The sequence below is a fragment of the Nycticebus coucang genome, chromosome 21 (genome assembly GCF_027406575.1).
Source record: "Nycticebus coucang isolate mNycCou1 chromosome 21, mNycCou1.pri, whole genome shotgun sequence".
Taxonomy (NCBI): domain Eukaryota; kingdom Metazoa; phylum Chordata; class Mammalia; order Primates; family Lorisidae; genus Nycticebus; species Nycticebus coucang.
In genome coordinates, this window is record NC_069800.1 from 766,476 (window position 1) to 784,797 (window position 18,322).

The 18,322-nt window shown below is 40.8% G+C and overlaps 1 protein-coding gene across 1 annotated transcript in view; it reads right to left on the minus strand.

The window, feature by feature from the left end:
• Positions 1–17,996, minus strand: part of LOC128574161 (rho GTPase-activating protein 20-like) — a 51,474-nt gene extending 33,478 nt beyond the window's left edge. Inside the window, exons 1-5 of the mRNA XM_053574828.1 lie at positions 16,572–17,996; positions 13,838–13,890; positions 12,782–12,883; positions 5,859–6,008; positions 265–306 (exon numbers count right to left, since the gene is read on the minus strand). Coding sequence (XP_053430803.1) covers positions 265–306; positions 5,859–6,008; positions 12,782–12,883; positions 13,838–13,890; positions 16,572–17,996 — 1,772 coding nt within the window. The remainder of the gene's footprint in view (positions 1–264; positions 307–5,858; positions 6,009–12,781; positions 12,884–13,837; positions 13,891–16,571) is intronic.
• Between the last annotated feature and the right edge of the window lie 326 nt (positions 17,997–18,322).

An 18,322-nucleotide genomic window follows, 5' to 3' on the forward strand; every position in this document is an offset into this window, starting at 1 on the left:
TACTTTCTGGCTAACATAAAATAACTAGACCTCAATGTTCTGAACAGTAATAGTCTCCTTCCTAGAAAGTAAGCCAAACATGTAAGAAAAGAACATATAAAGCGAGTAGTAGCACCCAAATACTCCATACGGTACCTTATTTTCAGGACAAATGAACAATTTCTACTTAAGAGAAGAGAACAATCTGGGGCACATCTCTGCAGGAAAGGTTGAATTCATTTCTTGCATCATAAAGATTAAAACTATATATGCTGAAAAACATACCACTGAAGAAGAGAAAGCCATTTGTCTTTTTCCTGTGAAGAACTGCAATCAGAGAAAATACAGGAGGAAAATCACACAAACTACTCAGGCTAGCATATTGAAGATTGTCAATCCTGATGAAAATGGAAACAGCCTGCTGTTACTGACATAGCTGCACATGGAAGATGCAACCTCAGCATAACTGTGTTCTGGAGATGCCCAATGGGAAAATGTCCTTTTGGAGAAATTTCAAAATCAACTCTAGTTATAGTAAATTATTTTTTATGGATTCTACACAGACCCTCTGTTTCACTGAGTTTCTACAAGTGGTTTTATATGAGCAAGGGTGGTAGCTCTTACAGTGCCAAGAATACTTGATTTATAATCCAACACTTGGTTTTCCCACATCTGTAAAGCTGGATTAGTTATCTCAATTGTACTGTGTTTGTAGTTTAAAGCATCATGCGATGGAAAGTATGCCTAATATTGAGATTAAAGAGGTGAAGGCGAAATTTGGCATATGAACGAAAATATCTTGGCTCAGCAACCAAAATGTTTTCAGAGATGTCAACATTTAAATACATACTGAAGAATTATAATTTAGCAAATGAGTTCATAGAAAACTTATCTTCAAGTAATACAACCTGTTTAAGCTCAATTCATTTTGAATTAAATGGCTATTAATAGTTTTCTCCAGCTGTATTTAATTCTTAAACTTATAAATAAAATGAACTTTAGACCAATGTGGTCTTCTCTGAAACCTTCTCGCTAATCTCTTCAGAGAAATTGGAAACCTTAGTTATTTTCTTGATCCAACAAAATCCACTTCAGAAGTATTTGTATTTTTTTCTGATTTTTGTTTCTTTGCAACATTCTGCATAAGCAATATCTCAGAAGTGGCCATCAGAAAGCACATAGCATCTTGTCAACCAATAGTTAATGATGCAAACTCCATCTTTCATCAATTATTACATTTTCTTTTTTAAAACGCCCACATTTTCAGAGTTCATGTCAAACCTCGGGTTTATTCAGTGTTGAGAATATATGAGACATATTCTTTATACCCACTCACTTTATTCAAAGAAATTAAAAAAACTTTCATTTTAAGAGACTTAGTAATTTTGTAACTTTTATTTGACAAATAACATGTATAGAGAATTCTGCACAAAGCTAAAGTGTAACACACCTCCATGACCACCATCCAGATTATGAAACAGACAATCACCATGGAAGGTCCACTGATGTTCCTATTCAGCCTGTCGTTGTCACCATTCCTACTTTCCATAGCAGAGAATAGTTTGCTTGTCTTGGTACTTTCAGTAAATATAATCATACAGTATGTGCTGCTTTGGACCTAGCTGCTTTGATTCCACATTACATTTGTGAAATGTATCTGGATTACTGCCTGCAGCTTTAGATCATTACTTCTCATTGCTCTATGGTGTTCACTAGTTTGACAACATAGCATACATTGCTTCAAAAAATAAATTACCAACTGTGTCAGGCAAACTCTATAATCTTCTTATTTGTGTAAACTTCTTAGGTTTTCCCTTCCTGTTGCTCTATCCTACAATCAAGGAGTTATTTTCTTTCATAGTTCTTAATATCATACCATTTTACAGGATAAAAAACAAAAGTGCTCTAAAAGGAACGGTTATCTTTGAGTTTATAAAGACACTTTAGCTCTCTGTTGGTAAAAGCACTTAAGACATTGAAAAATATAATACTAATATTCAGAAGGGAAAGAAGTTTGTCTTAAAGGTAAGAAAGTAAAGACATATTGGAATATTATCTCAAATGATGGAGGACATTAAGTTCTTTCTTGCTGAGGGCAAGCTGGTGATCGTGTCACTCAAATAAGCTCTCTTTAGGGGGAAAAGGAGCCCAAGGAAATGCTTTTCAAGAGCAATTATCAGAAAAGCCAAAACTCCACACCTTTTTGTAAGAAAATAATCTTAATTTTAAAATAATGGCAGATTTTAAGCAAAGTAATAAAAATAAGATGGAGAGCCCCTGCATCCTTCTCACCCACTTTAACTTTCCTCTAATGTTATCCTTTTACAATATCATGACTATTTTTTAAAGCTAAGAAACAATATTGGGACACTATTCTTCAAATAAAGTAAGTTCTTGACTTTATTCAGACATCACTGGGTTTCCATTAATGTCCTTTTTCTGGCCTAGGAGCTAATCGAGTATCCATAGTACATTTAATTATCATGTTTCCTTAGAAATTGAGAGGGAGGGGAAGGAGGGATGGAGGATGGGCAGAGGGTGGGTGATTTGTTGGATAACACCTGCAGTGCATCTTACAAGGGTACATGTGAAACTTAGTAAATGTAGAATATAATTGTCTTAATACAATAACTAAGAAAATGCCAGGAAGGCTATGTTAACCAGTGTGATGAAAATTTGTCAAACTCTTTATAAAACCAGTGTATGGTGCCCCATGATCACATTAATGTACACAGCTATGATTTAATATTAATAAAAAAGGGCATTTAAATGGTGACATGTATTTATACTTCTAAATAGCCCCCACTTTTCTGTAGTAGGAATGAAAAGCTTGGGTACTTTAAAACTTTGTACTTGTCATTTTTCTGCATTACTTGAATTTTTAATCATGATTTTATGTTATTTTTATGAATATAACAAATAAATTATGTGACCAGGGCCAAAAAAAAAAAAAGAAAAAAAAAAGAAAAGAAATTGATCTATGACAGTTTCTCAGTCTTTCCCTGTTTTTGCCTCTTTACTTTTATAGTTTTGAGGTATACTGGTCAGTGATGTTGTAGAATGACTCTCAATTTGTGTTACTTCAATAATTTTCTCATTATTAAAATAGAATTATGTTTTTCTATGGGGGGGAGAGGACCATGGAGGTAAATTGCTTTTAACATGACATTAGATCAAGAAGTACATGATATCCACATGCCATCACTGGAGATATTAACCTTGACCACTTGGTTCAAGAGACATTGTTTGAGCAATAAAGTGTATATAAAACTTGTTTCCACATTCCCCAACCCCTCCTTTCTTATAAAGCTTCATGAAAATTATTTGATTAAAAAGGTTGTGTGGTCACAACAATCACAACAAATAGATTCTCTGTACATGGAACTCCAAGGAGGTCAAGCAATAGAAAATAAGGATATCTATGGCTGTCTGCCATGAAAAACAAGACATGCAAGGAAAGATAAAAACATATGTTCTTTCCAAATAAGTTCTTAAAATCTAGACTTAACCTCTTTTATGTTTACAGGGATGGAGCTAGAAAATATTTTTTCTTGGTTAAGTATCTCAGGAATAGAAAAAAAATATATCCAATGTACTCAGTACTACTGCGAAACCAATTTATAAGGACTCACACTTGCATATGAAAAATGAACCACAACTCTAGCCTAGGATGAAGGAGGAAAGGAGAGGGAGAGGGGAAGGGAAAGGGTTGTGTTGATAGAGGGAGGATTAGTAGGGGAACCACACCTATGGCGCACATTGCAAGTACAAGTTGGTTCTATCAGGTGAAGAACACAAATGTCTAAACGTTTTAATTGGGTAAATGAAGTGAAGGCTATGTTGATTAGTGGCAGTAAGCATTCCAATTTGTACCTATACTCAACACATTGAGTCCAAAAATGCCATAAATGTGTTCATGATTTGTGCACCAATAACTTAATTAAAAAAAAAAAAGGAAAAAACAAAAACTCTTGTGGATGGCACTAGTGCAGAGTAGAATGCCATGATATCCCTGTCTTTACTAGAGAAGGTTAACAGCTTGAAAAACTTTAGTCCTTTGGCTTTTGGATGAAGCCTTAACAGTTTGGTGGTGCTGGGCAGAAAAGCAGAATGAAAAGCATCAGGTTCATGTATAGGACCCTACATCTTTAAGGGAAAAACAAATCCTGAAGGTGTTCAAATTCGCAGCTGTGATTTTTGCCTCCCCCCAAACTGAAAAGTACCAACTAAGAACAGTCAGGAGAAGAGGAAACAAATACTTTAATCCTACAATCCAGGAAATAATGAATCCTGGAAAACTGAGGTTTACTCCTTAAAATCTATACTTTGCTCTCAACTCCCACATTTCCATAGAAACTAAGTCAACAGTTGATACAGAATTCACAACCCTGTATGTCATGACATCAGTTTTGTTTGTAGGATGAAAAACTGCTTCTTTAGAAAAATTTGGAGGATAAACCAGTTATGCAAACTAAATCAGAATATTTTATAAAATTAGCTTCATGCATGCCATTTCAGTGGCTTCGAAAGACTTATGAAATTCAAAGGCTCAGTATGTAAAACAAACACCTAGCCATTAGGAAAGGGGATGTTGAAGAGGGAGTTGAAGGGTTTGACCAATCAACTCCCCTTTAATATCCCTAGAAGTTCAAGTCCCTTTGTTGTTTTAGTATGCAGGAAGGGTGGAGAACGAAGACTTCATTCTTGGCAAGGGAGAGCACCCCCAGAAACAGAGGAATATTAAACAATAAGCTGAGTGAGTTGGAACAAAGAAAAGTCAGCTAGTTTACATTTAAGCTAGCCAAATGCTAGCAAGCTTCCTGCCTTTTCTGAAATTCTAGCCTGATAGGGATAGAGCTTTTAAACACCTCGGCTGGGTCTGTGAGCACTCTGAGGAAAAATGGCCACAGAAGAGACTATGACAAAGACCTAGAAAGATACATTAACTGGGTCATTTCCTGCATAGTAAACAGGCAAAGCAGACACCCATTTGGGATATTTGCTTTTCCTTGGGCAGAAACCAAGGCAGTAGCTCAAACCCTGAGATATGGGTGGAAGAGCTTAAATCCCTTATCCTGGAGGAAGATCCTCTGTGGTGGTGATGGGAGGAAAATTCCTGCCTCTCCATGATTCCTCAGAGGAGATTAACACCAGTGGTGTTTTACTAAACAGGAAAGTAATGGAGTTTAACACCTCCTTAGAAATCTGTGTGTGCGATCTCAAGCACGATGCAGTCTCATTATAAGGCTCAGATTTCAGATTTCTTAAGTCTACTCAAACCCTTAAAAAACAAATACAATAGGAGCTGATATGCTCACTCAAAGAATGTGCTGGCATCTGTGTTCTCTCCCTCATCTTACCCTCTGGGCAAATGAATATTTATGAAGCAGAATGGATCAAACACTCTGGGCCATTGCTGGAATCCCCCAAACAGTCAATGGACCCTTGACTTCCCACCTTTAATTCTGTTCTCTGTCTCATGTCTCTTTCTTTGCCATTGTTTCTAACATTATATTTCTTCAGTCGGTTGCTGCCACTTCCACAGGTCTTAGTGGACCCTGCCCCCATGGCAGGACACTGACACAGAAGAGCCCCTTTAAAAGAGATTGGCCAAACCAAGATAAATGACTACAAGAGTCCCCAATAGTGGTGTTACTTTTCATATAGTTTAAGCCAAAATCTCTTAGGGGAAACATGTCACACAAGTGTATTGGTTTAATTAGGTGTAAAAATCAGTTATAGATTTCATAAACAATCAGAATAAAATGGTATCTTTCTACCAATTTGGGGAATAAAATTTGCCTGAAGTTTTCCCTCTCATCACAGAAATGACCACAATAGCTCAGAAAGGTAAATATAGGACAAGCTGTGGTTCTTACTTGAAAGTGGCCACAAAGTTCTGAGTGGGCCAGCCCAAGATGAAGGACTTCACAGCCTCAGTGTTGCCTTCTCCCTCTTCAGCCAAACAGCTGGTTGTCCACATATCTGATAATTTAATTGTGTTTTTTGTCTTGAAGTTCTTGATGCACCTAGAAAGATGAAAACAAAAGGACCTCTGGCTATTTTGTTTCTTAAATTTTATGGGAGATTTTGTACTTGTGATAATTGTCTCATAGGCTCCTATGATCTTCAGGGCCCATCACAGTCAACTGTAATGTGTTTGTCTCCCTTGTTCCAAAAAAGCCTTTAATACATTTGGTGAAAAATTTACTCCTCATGCATGTACGTACAGAGAAATGGACATAAAAATAGCTATTTCTTTTTTCTATTCATTGAGCTTTGCATTTGGAGCAAATGTCTTAACTTTAAATTTACTACTTTTACAAAAAATTTACTCATTTATTATCTATGACTTATTTCCAAAAAGACTTCAAGGACGGTCACAAAACTGTACATGTTTTATTAAAATGTTTATCAAATTTTCATGTCAAAAGAGAGCCACAGAAAAAACCTGAGATTGTAAGAATTTATAATATGTTTTCACCTGAGAGGTTATAAGATTTTCTAGTCTGTAGCAGCATAGAATATTTTACATTTTCAACCTTAAGATTTTGGTGAAACTTTCTCCCCTTATACTCTTGCTTAAATTGAAAAATATAGGCTAAGAAGGAATATAAAAAAAAGCAGGTTTGACAGAATCAATATTAATCTCTCAAGATGTAGAAGGTGATCTATTTTTACTACAGAAGTGAAATTGCTTTCAGAAAATTCCCACCTAATCCTCCTTAGACCCACGTGGTAGAAACCATCATATCCCTTCATTTAATAGACATATTTTCTGCTCAGACAGACTGGAAATTTGAACAGAAGACATTGAGTAGGATGAAGTGAATACACAGGAAGACTTGGGTCCCTTTAAGCATTCAGAACCTTTGTGGCAAAACTAGAGTAAAATCTAAGAGACCTCATGTATGCAAGTATCCCTGAAACTCTGATTCATGAGATATTTATGGCTAAAACTCTTAAACAGAACTTACAAAGATCACAAAGATACTACAGGAAGTATAGAATCCTGCATATGGAGAATCTAGTTTGAACTGCTTCCCCTAGAGTGCACTGAATTCACCTGCACTCAGGTTGTGGTATGATAGCTTCTTCCTGTTGAATTGAAGTATTCTTCATGCTACTGCTATGAATCATTAGATTTTTATAAAATAAAAAAGACTGAATTACAGACTGAATCTTATTTCATGATGCCTGTTATTTAGGTCATATAAAACTGTAATTACAAGTCTTTTAGAATGAAAAGACTCTTTCATGTGTGGTTTCACACATTTTGTTTCTATGTGGTCTACTTATAGCTATCTTGTGGAAACATCCACATATACTGTCCTGGGGAAAAAGTGATAGCATTTTCTATTCCCTAGATCAATAATATTCAAGCACAGGTGCCAAAAACATGGAAGTGTCTAAAAGTATGATCAATGACTTCCATCCTCATATACTAAAAATAATGGCTAGGCTTGGCATCTGTCGCACAGTGATTATTGCACCGGCCACATACACCCAGGCTGGTGAGTTCAAACTGGGACTAGGCCAACTAAATGACAACGGCTAACAAAAAATAGCTGGGCATTGTGGTGGGTGCCAGCTACTTGGGAAAAAGAGGCAAGAGAATCACGTAAGCCCAAGAGTTTGCGGGTGCTGTGAGCTGTGATGCCAAAGCATTCTACGGTGACAGTGTGAGACTCTGTCTCAAAAAAATAATAACAATAATAGTGGCTAATATTCTTGAGAATTTAGCAGGTGACAGTCATTGTTGTTAGTACTTTACCCAAGTTATTTCATACTCAAACATTTTACAGAAAAGGAAATGGAGTCATGAACAGATTGACTTGCCTAAAGGCAAACAGCTTACAAGGCAGACCAAGAACCTGATCTTGAGCAGAGGTAGCTCCTGAACTTACTTAGGCTCTTAAGGAGCATAAAAAGCCTTGAATATTTCCAATTCTCTAAACCACCTGCATGAAAGGATCTTTCCCTGCAGTTTCGTTCAGCTGTTCTCCTTGACCTACTTTTTGTTGTTGTTAAGCTCTCCTGAGCGTCAAGGCTTTCTGATGGAGCTATTAAAACCATCCGGCCTTAATACTTGCCTGATTATGTCTTCAATTTAAGCAAAAATCAATAAATAAATAAAGAAGAAGGAAAATAACATAGATCACCCAATCTTTTATTTATTTTCAAATTCATATTCCACTCCAAAAAGTGCTGACCTTGTTCAAAGTTTCCACTATATTTCCTTACCAATAAAATCCCTCTGGGATGTTGAATATTATCCCTAAACCCCAGATAAAAATGGAGTAATAGAAATTATTTTTTGCTAGAGACAAAGTTGTGTGTTCAGAAAACCTGACCCCGAAGGGAACACAGAGATTTGTGTACCATGGCCAGACAGAGCACACAAATATTTTGGGGAGATTCACTAAATTTATTCCCAATATGATATTCAGTAGTGAATGTTCATTTATTATCTTCATCTCCAAAGAAAACAACGTGGCACAAAAATATGCATCAGCAAATGAGTTTCAAACTCCAACACTCTACATGACTTCTTTTTCTTTTTATGTCTGTCTATCTTAATACAGTAGCCACTAGCCACGTCTGATTAATTGAACTCAGAAATTAAGTGAAATTTTAAAATGGTTTCCTCAGCTGCACTAATCACATGTCAAATGAATAATGGCCACGTATGCTACCATAAATAACAGCAAAAGTTCAAAATATGTGCTTGTGACAGAAAGTTCCATGGCACAGGGTCATAGTACTAAAGCACAGCTGTGGGAGGAAGTGACTGCCTCTCCATGGGCACTGAAGAGGCGGCAGTTCAGCTCCTGGCCCTAGGCCTCTTCCAGAGTCTGGTCTGGGGGATACCGGCGGGATCCTAGAGCCCATGCACTGGAGGGACCCTACATTGGCTCCCCTTAACCAGGGGAGAACCTGTTGAGAACCAGGTGAGAACAGGTTGAGAAACTGTGGGTTGCCACCCACGGGAACTGTATTAAAGGGCTGCGGCATTAGGAAGATTGAGAACCACTGCCTTCACCAAAAGCACCTGCTGCTCTTCCAGCGCCCTAGAGGTGACTGAGTAGGAGCCTATAGGTGCGGCTTTCCCAGCTCCCCTGGCAGAGTGGCCCAGAAGTGCAGGTGCAAGTTGCTCAGAGTCCTTAGCCTCGGACCTCGTGCCAGTGAGAAGGCAGGAGCAGAAAAGGCAGAGAGGAGATGGGCACTGGCCTTCCACATGCTGGTGGCCTCTGGACGCTCCTCTACAAAAGACAGGGAACGCCGTGCTGGGTACTGGCAGCGGGGAGTGCCCAGTCTTGCAGGCTCCGCCATTCCAGGTCTGACCAGACCCAGGAGGTGTGGGAAGGCCCCCTAGCGGCAGCTGGGGTGAAAGAGGCCACACCTCCTGTGAGCCCTGGTCTCTATCCACCATCCAGTGGCTGCTGAGCCAGGACCGCCACACCAGGTCAGGACAGGCTGCTGGGGTCAAATTAGAACCCAGCAGAGGAGGAGCTCAGAGGCCTACCCCGGTGAGAATCTGCTCTTCCCTCTGGCAGAGTGGTCTCCCAGATCATCCAAAACTTCAAATATCCCCAATGGTTATAGACAGTACTTCAACTTTCATGAATTGACTGTCCTCAATAACAGCATTTCAATGGATAGAGAGAAATTGTGTCACTTCCTAAAAACATTAGCCTGAACACAGATTTAGGTTATGTGTGGAAAAATAATGCAACCTGAAAATAATGGAATCTTAAACGAGAGATACTTAAAAGCAATAGAAGTAGATAATGGGTGCAAGTTTTGTCAATATATCTAAAAACAGCTGTTTTCAAGTGTTAAATCTATTGAAAATGTTTCTAGCAAACTATGAATGTCATGTTCATGTAAGCAATGTACGGAATAATAAATAATTTAAGGTAAAAAAATATGAAACATTTCTCTATGCTAAATAGTGTTATAACTGCTAAGAAAAAGATACCAAAATCACAGAAAGGCACAAATCTTCTTCCCTAAGAGTTCAATGAGTGTTGGAAGTAGTCTTTAATGGCAGAGCTCAGGACATTTGTTGCTGTCTGCTTACCAACCTCCAGGCTAAGCTTTGCACCTAATGAATACAATGAATGCAGTAAGGAAGACTGATAGAGCCAGCCCTTGGAATTAAGATCCATGTACAAGCTCCAGCTCTGCCATTACTTATGATAAACTTCCCTAAACATCAGGGTTCAACATCTTAAAATAAAAAAAAAAACTTATCTCAGGGGGTTGCATAAATGAGACCTTTGTGAGCCTCTTATAGTAATGCCTACCATGAAGAACTTATCCAATATTTTAAATAAACGTCTATTTTAAAAAGAAAATTAATGATTTGGTCTTCCATTAAAAGCTTCTGTACTTAGAATTTCATGTGGACATTTTCAAAGGCAATGCCTTGGGAAAACAACAAAAACAACAAAAATGAAACTCCTTTTCATTCTGGGTATTACTCATAATACCATATCTGCTTCGAAAACTGCATGTGTAGGCATCACTTATTTTAAAAATACTCTGAAACCCTTTTCTTTATGTTACCTTTCATTTTGAGAAGGACACTAAGCAATTCATACCTTTTCTTACTAAATGGCTATTTAGATGGAACTATTTACTCATAACAAAGGAAGGACTACTTTAATGATGAGAAAAACCTGTATGATTGAGAAACCTTTTATGAAATAGGTAATTAAACAAATAAAAGAGTTAAATAATTATAAAGGCAACAGACCACATGCTGGCTAAAAGAATGGACTTTGAAGTAAGATTGATCTAGGTCCAAATGAGGGTTAACTAATTAGTCTTTGACCTTGAGGAAATTGCTTAACTTCTCTAAGTATCAAGTTCTATTGTAAAATGAGACAAATATTAATGAATACCCATGTACAAAAATGATAAAATTGTTACAATTGTTATAAGTATCTAAGAGAGCATGCCTAAAATATCCCAATAAATGCTTGGTTTCTTTTGTTATTAATGCCAGTCACATGAAATATAGTATTTGTAAAATTATTTAGACTTGTCCATGTCTTATTTACGATGCGGAATAACATACTTGTGTGAGTGTGAGTAGTAGATAACAGTAACTACTATTGTTTAGTGACTGAAAATATCTCTCACAGGATTGGACTTTCAAAACTACTTTTCTCTTTCCTAATGTTTCATAAATATGGCGAATGAGAATTAGAGCCAATAGCAGCCACCATGTTCTAGGTTGAGTGTTAACTGAAGTGATATTTAGTGTTGAACAGAAAGTGACTCCTCTAGAACACCTCTAAAGGATATTCCAGGTATGTCCGCATCAACCACTTAGCTGTCATTTCTCAGATAAAATCCTCACTATCTCTGTCATGACTAAAACAGTAACTTCGTATCAAGTCTATTGCTTCTATACTGGTCTAACTTCAAACCCAGTTTCTAACTAACATGAGCCAGAATTATATTTTTTTTGCCAAAAAGGAATAATGCTATGCCACTCCCACAGCAAAAGTCCTTCAGAAAAAAAATCCTTATAAAGGCTTTGTGGACCCAGATCCCCAAGATGATCCCCAGTAATCCTTAATTCCTGTTATTCTCACTCTATTGTAGCTCCCTCCCATGCCTTATCAGGGGTCCCCAGTAATCCTTAATTCCTGTTATTCTCACTCTATTGTAGCTCCCTCCCATGCCTTACCAGGGGTGGCCTGTGTGGCCCATTGCATACATCAGAAATGATGGTACACTACTTCAACAATTAGGTTATAAGAGACTGTGGTTTCTATTTTGGGTGCTATTTCAATTGCCTATTCTCTTGGATCTTCCACTTTGAAGGAAGCCACTGCCATTATGAGCAGCCCTGTGGACAGATCCACATGGACAGCAGACATCTGACCAACAGCCAGTGGAGCACTGAGGCTGCCAGCATCCACTTCCAAGAATCTTGAAAGTGGATTCTCCAGTTGTAGCTGAGCCTTGAGATAATCATATCTGTGCCAACAAGCTTGAGTGGCCTGAGGAGGCCCCGTGAACTATAAGAATCTAGTGAAACACTCCCAGATTTCCAAATCAGAGAAGATATAGGAGATGTTTGCAGTGTTGTGCTGTTATGTTTTGGGGTAACTTGTTGTACAGCAACAGGTAATTAATATACCTACAAAGGTCCTGATAAGCTAACTTTGCTTCAATTTTTTTTTTTCTTTCTGATTCAAAGTATTACCACCCTCATCTGCTCATTAGGCTCCAGTTACACAGGGCTTCTTTTTACTCCTCTGAGGGCCAAGCTCTCCCCAACACCTTTGTGCTTGTTGCCTCTACCTAAAATGTTCCTCCTCCCTATATCTATCTAAATGGCTATTTACATTTCTTCCTTCAATGATTTTCTCCTTGACTACACCTACCAACTATACACCTCATCTTTTACTTTACCCCGTACCCTATTTCTTCATATAGTAATCACAATCTGTCATCCTATCCCCCCAACACACACATAAGTTCCCATATTAAAATGGAAGTTACCAAAGAGCAAGGACTGAACCCATCACCTTCTCCGTTATATCTCCTACATAACTCAGGCATGGCACAGGAACTAAATGAATGCTTGTTGTGTAAATAATTGACACATTTCTTTACCAAAAAAGGAAAGAATTATAAAGCTCAATTTAGATGCTGGGCATAGTAACAGAGACTAGACATTGTGACCATAGGCACTGAGTCCATTGAGTGAAAGAGTATCTTTGCCAGTGAAAATGCAATTGGATAATGATTACCGATAGAGAATATTCAGTCCACTTACTTGGTTTTGGCCACAACAAACACATCATTGTACAAGAATATATGACGCTTCTGCTTCTTCAGGCCTCTTTTCAGTTCAACTGGGCCGTCGATCAGCAGAGTCCTATTGGAGCACACAGATGGTGACACAACAGGTGTTGACACTAGCAGATGGTCTTTCCCACAGATCAGTAAGTTAAATGATGCAATACAGGCTAAGTTTATGAGAACAAAACCCATTCTCTAGGGCGGTGCCTGAAACTCAGTGAGTAGGGTGCTGGCCCCATATACTGAGGGTGGCAATTTCGAACCTGGACCTGGCTAAACTGCAACAAAAAAATAGCCAGGTGTTATGGTGGGTAACTATGGTCCCAGCTCCTGGGGAGGCTGAGACAAAAGAATTGCCTAAGCCCAGGAGCTGGAGGTTGCTGTGAGCTGTGATTCCATGACACTCTACTGAGGGACACAGAGTGAGAATCTGTCTCTAAAAGAAAGGAAATGAAAAAAAAAATCCCAGTCTCTAATACAAATTGAAAAGTGAGCTAGATGTTGTTGTGTGTGCCTGTAATCCCCCCTACTTGGGAGTCTGATGCAGAAGGATCACTTGAACCTAGGGGTGTGGGTTGCTGTGAGCTTGGGGGATCCCATGTGCCCAGGCTGACAGAGTGAGACTCTGTCTCAAAAAAAAAAAGGAAAGTTTGGTGAATAAAACAATGCATATTTTTTTAGTATTCTTATTTCCAATTGTTTCTACAAATAAGCTTTAAACTTTGATAAAATGTGCAACCTTTATGTTTAAGTACTATGTGATGTGAGGTACACTTTTGAATCACTTTGAACCCAACTGAGCATACACACCAGCTCTGAAAGGCTTTATGATTCCTACAAAATATAGGCCTTATAAAGTAACCTCAGGACAGGAGTCAAATTTTTCATTATTAAACAAACAATGCTGGTGCTAATGGAAAAAAACAACAACAACAAAATCCGCACCTACAAGAAATGTGACCTGAAACTCACCATGGAATATAATGTTCTAAGCACACACCACATGTGCAGTACAAAGCCTTGCACTTACCTGCCAGTAGGAGGCTGTTCTTCCAGGACTCTGTCTAGCAATGTGTTTGTTTTCTGTTTTGGAAAAAGTGAAAGAAGACCATGTGGTTTATAAGAAAGTAAACATTGACTTTCAATCCAATTCAACAAGTTTTGTATTGCCCATGTTTATATACCAAGGACTCTACAATTTCATTATGCCGATAAAACTATAACATCTAAAATAGAAAAGTTTTTTTTTTTTTAAAGGATAGCAAGTATGAAAGCTTGTATAGGAAGTAAGATTGTGTTGTATCTTCAGTGAATAAAGTGGTTAAATGTTGATCACAGTATTTGGGAAAAACACCATTATTACTGGTATGTTGTGCCCAGCCCTATGCTGAAGGCTGGACATGGATTCCCTGATTAAAGTGTCATCCCAGGAGGTGCTACTCTACTTCAAAGGCAGGACAGGTCCCAACTACCCTTCAAGGAAAGACCAGAACAGGGTGGACAAATAGTTAAAGAAAAGGCCCAGAGAATAGTGTTCTCATGAAAATAGAACGAACCTTGAAATCTTATTTTAAATTTAAATGTTTACACATTTGTAGATACTTCCTTCCATATCATTTTTTTTCTGTAATTAAAAGGGACAATTTTCTTTCTAATTTAAATATAATCAGGCTACTCTGTTTTCAGTGATCAAAAATTTGGGAGAAATGCAGTATTATTTAACTCGAGTTATCAAGATAATTATGCTCTAAATTTAACCTGATGTACTTAACACCTCTAAAATCAGTCCCTAGAGATTCACGAGTAAAAGTATTAACAGAGTCACAAAGAGCGTAAGTGGACTTTAGGCTGTATTACCAAACCCATTCTCCCTGCTCCACCCTCTCCCCCTGGCCTGGCCAGAGCTGTGACCCACTTTCTAGGAGACTAGACCAGCCCTGCATGACAGCTGCCTGTTGCTCCAATAGGAACCACAGAAACCCTACTAGCTACCGCAGGGTCATTATGCCAACGCAGGATTTAAAAGAACTAATTCTTAGCTAGTAAAATAAAACCTAGCTATACCATTTAATTACAAATCATGCATTTATAAGGGGCTGAGAATAACACTTTCTTTGGTGTAATTCTTAGCTCACCAAATCTCCAAGCCCCCAGAGATCTCTCCCAAATTATTGTTTTCACCCCTGCTCTGTCCTGTTTTGCTGTTCCCCTCATTAATCTTTTGGCTCTCATGTAAAAACTATATACACAAATTCCTTTCAGGCAACTGTAGGAATTAGACACAACATTAATAAAAGGTTGAAAGCAAATAGGTTAAAAGGAAAATTATCAAATTTCTCATTCAAGAGTTATTAACCTTGACTTATGTTTAGCCTAACTTACTTGCAATATTTTTTAAATTTTTTGCCATGTTGTATATTTGGTGTCTCTGCACAGAAAAAGCCCATAGGTTCCATCACTTTCCCAGAATAGTCGAATCCCTCTCAAGTTCAGTGATTCAATAACCTAGTTTATACCTTATAGTGTGAAAGCCAAATGTCAGTGGTTGCATTACCCACAACTCTTAGGAACACAACCCTCAGGAATCTAACTCCTTAGGCTGATGTGACTACACAACTGGCACGAAGAAAGGAACATTGGGAGACAAGGATTTGCATTGCAATATGAAGTGTAGGAGAGTCTCAATGCTGGAAGACTGGATTGAGTTTACTAGAAAAGGAGGCAGTTTGGAAATACTTGATTTTACTTGTGGGCACACACACACACACACACACACCCTCCCTCCCTCAATCTCCGAAGGGAAAAAGCACTGAAGACAAAATGTAGACTCAATACACCAAAGGATGAGGGGGCAGTACTGACTCTCACCCACAGTCAAGTCTTGGGAAGCTCAGACACTTCCAACCCCGGGGAAGGGCTCTCACCCCTCTTCAATGGCCCTCTGGCCAACCCAAGATCCTGGAGGGAAGATGTAGGAAGGGCACTAAAATCAGGACAAGCAGAGAGCCTGTGCAACTCCCTATGTCCCTTCAGCACCTTGAGAAAGTTTAAGGAAGAGCCAGGTTTTCCCTCTATCAGCCACTTGTTTCCAGAGAGTCTGGAAGGGTTCCACTGCCATAAGGAAACATAGGACCAAATATTAGAGTGACTTATGCAGGGGGACAGGGAATTCGGAGACATGGACAGAAACACCAGTGCCAGTTCCTGAGTGAAGTGAATGGCTCTTATCACAGGTACACTTGCTTGGAATCCTTCTACAGAGACCTGGACACCATGGGAGCCCTCCTGCTACCTGGTGGCTGAGTTATTCTGAAGGGAATGTACAAGATGAATTCCTCCTGCCACTTGGTGGCTGTGTTAATCTAGGGAAATCTTATAAGTCATTGCTCAGGTTGCCCCTCCCAACTATGACAGGGAACACATGCCAGTCTAACACCCCCCAAAACACCTGCACCCCTCTCTAGCCTCCAGAGTCCTAATTGGACAGAGGAGCAACACCACCAGGGATCACCACCTCTGCCCTCTCTACAGTACACCAAGGCCTACCACCCCCTGCGTGGCCAAGTTTGGTCGAAGGCAGGCCAAACCTCCATGTCCCCATGGTGACCAGGGTCATGATCCTACACCCACCCTTCCAACTCTCACCACCACCTCCCGGACCTGGAGTCATTTCTGGGCTCCTGCAGTGGGTGTGGGATATCACCCTTAAATCATACCATGCAACCACCAGTGGTCCATCCTATTTCCCAAAGCCCACCACCCACCTTCATCAAAGTTTGCTGTTCCCCAATGGCATGTGCTGCTGCTCTTGACATCTCTGAGCTGGCCTCACTGAGGGGTGGTTGCCCACATGTCACCTTGTAGTTCTTCTCTGGCTGTGGCATCTCAGTCCTGGCCCCGCCCAGGTTCAGTTGTCCATAGGTCAGCGCTGGGATCTTGAGCTGTGGCATCTCCAAGGTATCCACACCAGTGGGAAGTGGTACACACCTCAACTTAGGAATGGCCCCCACCAGAGGCAAATCTGTGTCAGTCCCGCTCAGGGTCTGTGGCACACAGGTCACCTCAGGGATAGCCCCCACTGGGGTCAACTCTGTACTGGCCTTACCCAGGGTCTGTTGTGCACTGATTACCTCTGGGATCCCCAACTGTGGTGTTTCCAAGGTGGCCACACTAGGGAGGAATGGTGCACAGTGCACCTCCAGGACCTCCTGCTGTGGCATCTCCAAGGTGGCCCCAACAGGTGGGAGTGGTGCACAGGTTATCTCAGAGATGGCCCCCACTGAGGTCAACTCAGTACTGGCCCCACCCAGGGACTGTTGTGTACAGATTACCTCTGGGAACCCCAACTGAGGCGTTTTCAAGGTGACCACACCAGGGGGGACTGCTGCACAGCTCATCTCCGGGACCTCCAGCTGTGGCATCTCCAAGGTGGCCCCAAAAGGTGGGAGTGGTGCACAGGTTACCTCAGAGATGGCTTCCACCAGAGGCAATTCAGTGTCAGTCCTGCTCAGGGTCTGCGGCACACAAGTCACCTTAAGAATGGCCCCCACTGTGGTCATCTCTGTTCCGGCCCCACCCAGCATCTGGTGTGCACAGGTCACTTCTGGGATCTCTAAGTGTGGCATCTCCAAGGTGGCCACACCACTGGGGAGTGGTGCACAACTCACCTCAGGTATGGCTTCTACCAGAGGCAATTCTGTGTCAGACCCAGTCAGGGTCTGTGGCACACAGAACACCTCAGGGATGGCCCCCACTGTGGTCATCTCCATCCCAGCCCCACCCAGGGTCTGTTGTGCACAGGTCACCTCTGGGATCTCCAGCTGTGGCATTTCCAAGGTGGCCCCACCAGGGGGCAGTGGTTCACAGGTCACCTCAAGGATTGTCCCCAATGGGGTCAACTCCGTGAAGGCCCCGCTCAGGGTCTGTGACACACAAGTCACCTCCGGGATCGCCCCCTCCCGGGGCATCTCAGTGCCAGCCCCACCCAGGGTCCGTGGCACAAGGGACACCTCGGGGATCACAGGCCTTGGCATCTCCAAAATGGCCCCTCCCCGGGGCAGTAGCTCATAGGTACCCACAGGGACTGAGGGCTGAGGACAGGGATGGACAAGGGTAGGACTTTCTGGACTCCCACCCCGGCCTTGGCTTCCCCCTAAGGGAGGAACCAGGCTGGGGATCTTGCTGTTCATGGAGCCTGCAGGGTCTTTTCCTGAAGAAATAAAACTCTCTGGAAGTCTCCAAACTCTCCACAGGATCACAGTGAGTCAAGAAGTAGCGGGAGGGTCTCGGAAACCGTGTCACAGCCAGTAGTGGCGGGAGCGAGAGTGCGGGAAAGTCTCCAACCGACGTGGTGCGCGGGCTGGGAGCCGACCGGTCAACCTCCGCTGGTGCTGCAGGCCCGCAGGTGCAGGAGCTCGAGACCCCAGGAAGGAGGGCGCGGGACAGAGGACGCCGGAAGGATGGCACAGGACTGACAGCGCGAGATGGAGGATGCAGAAAGAATGGGGCGAGAGGG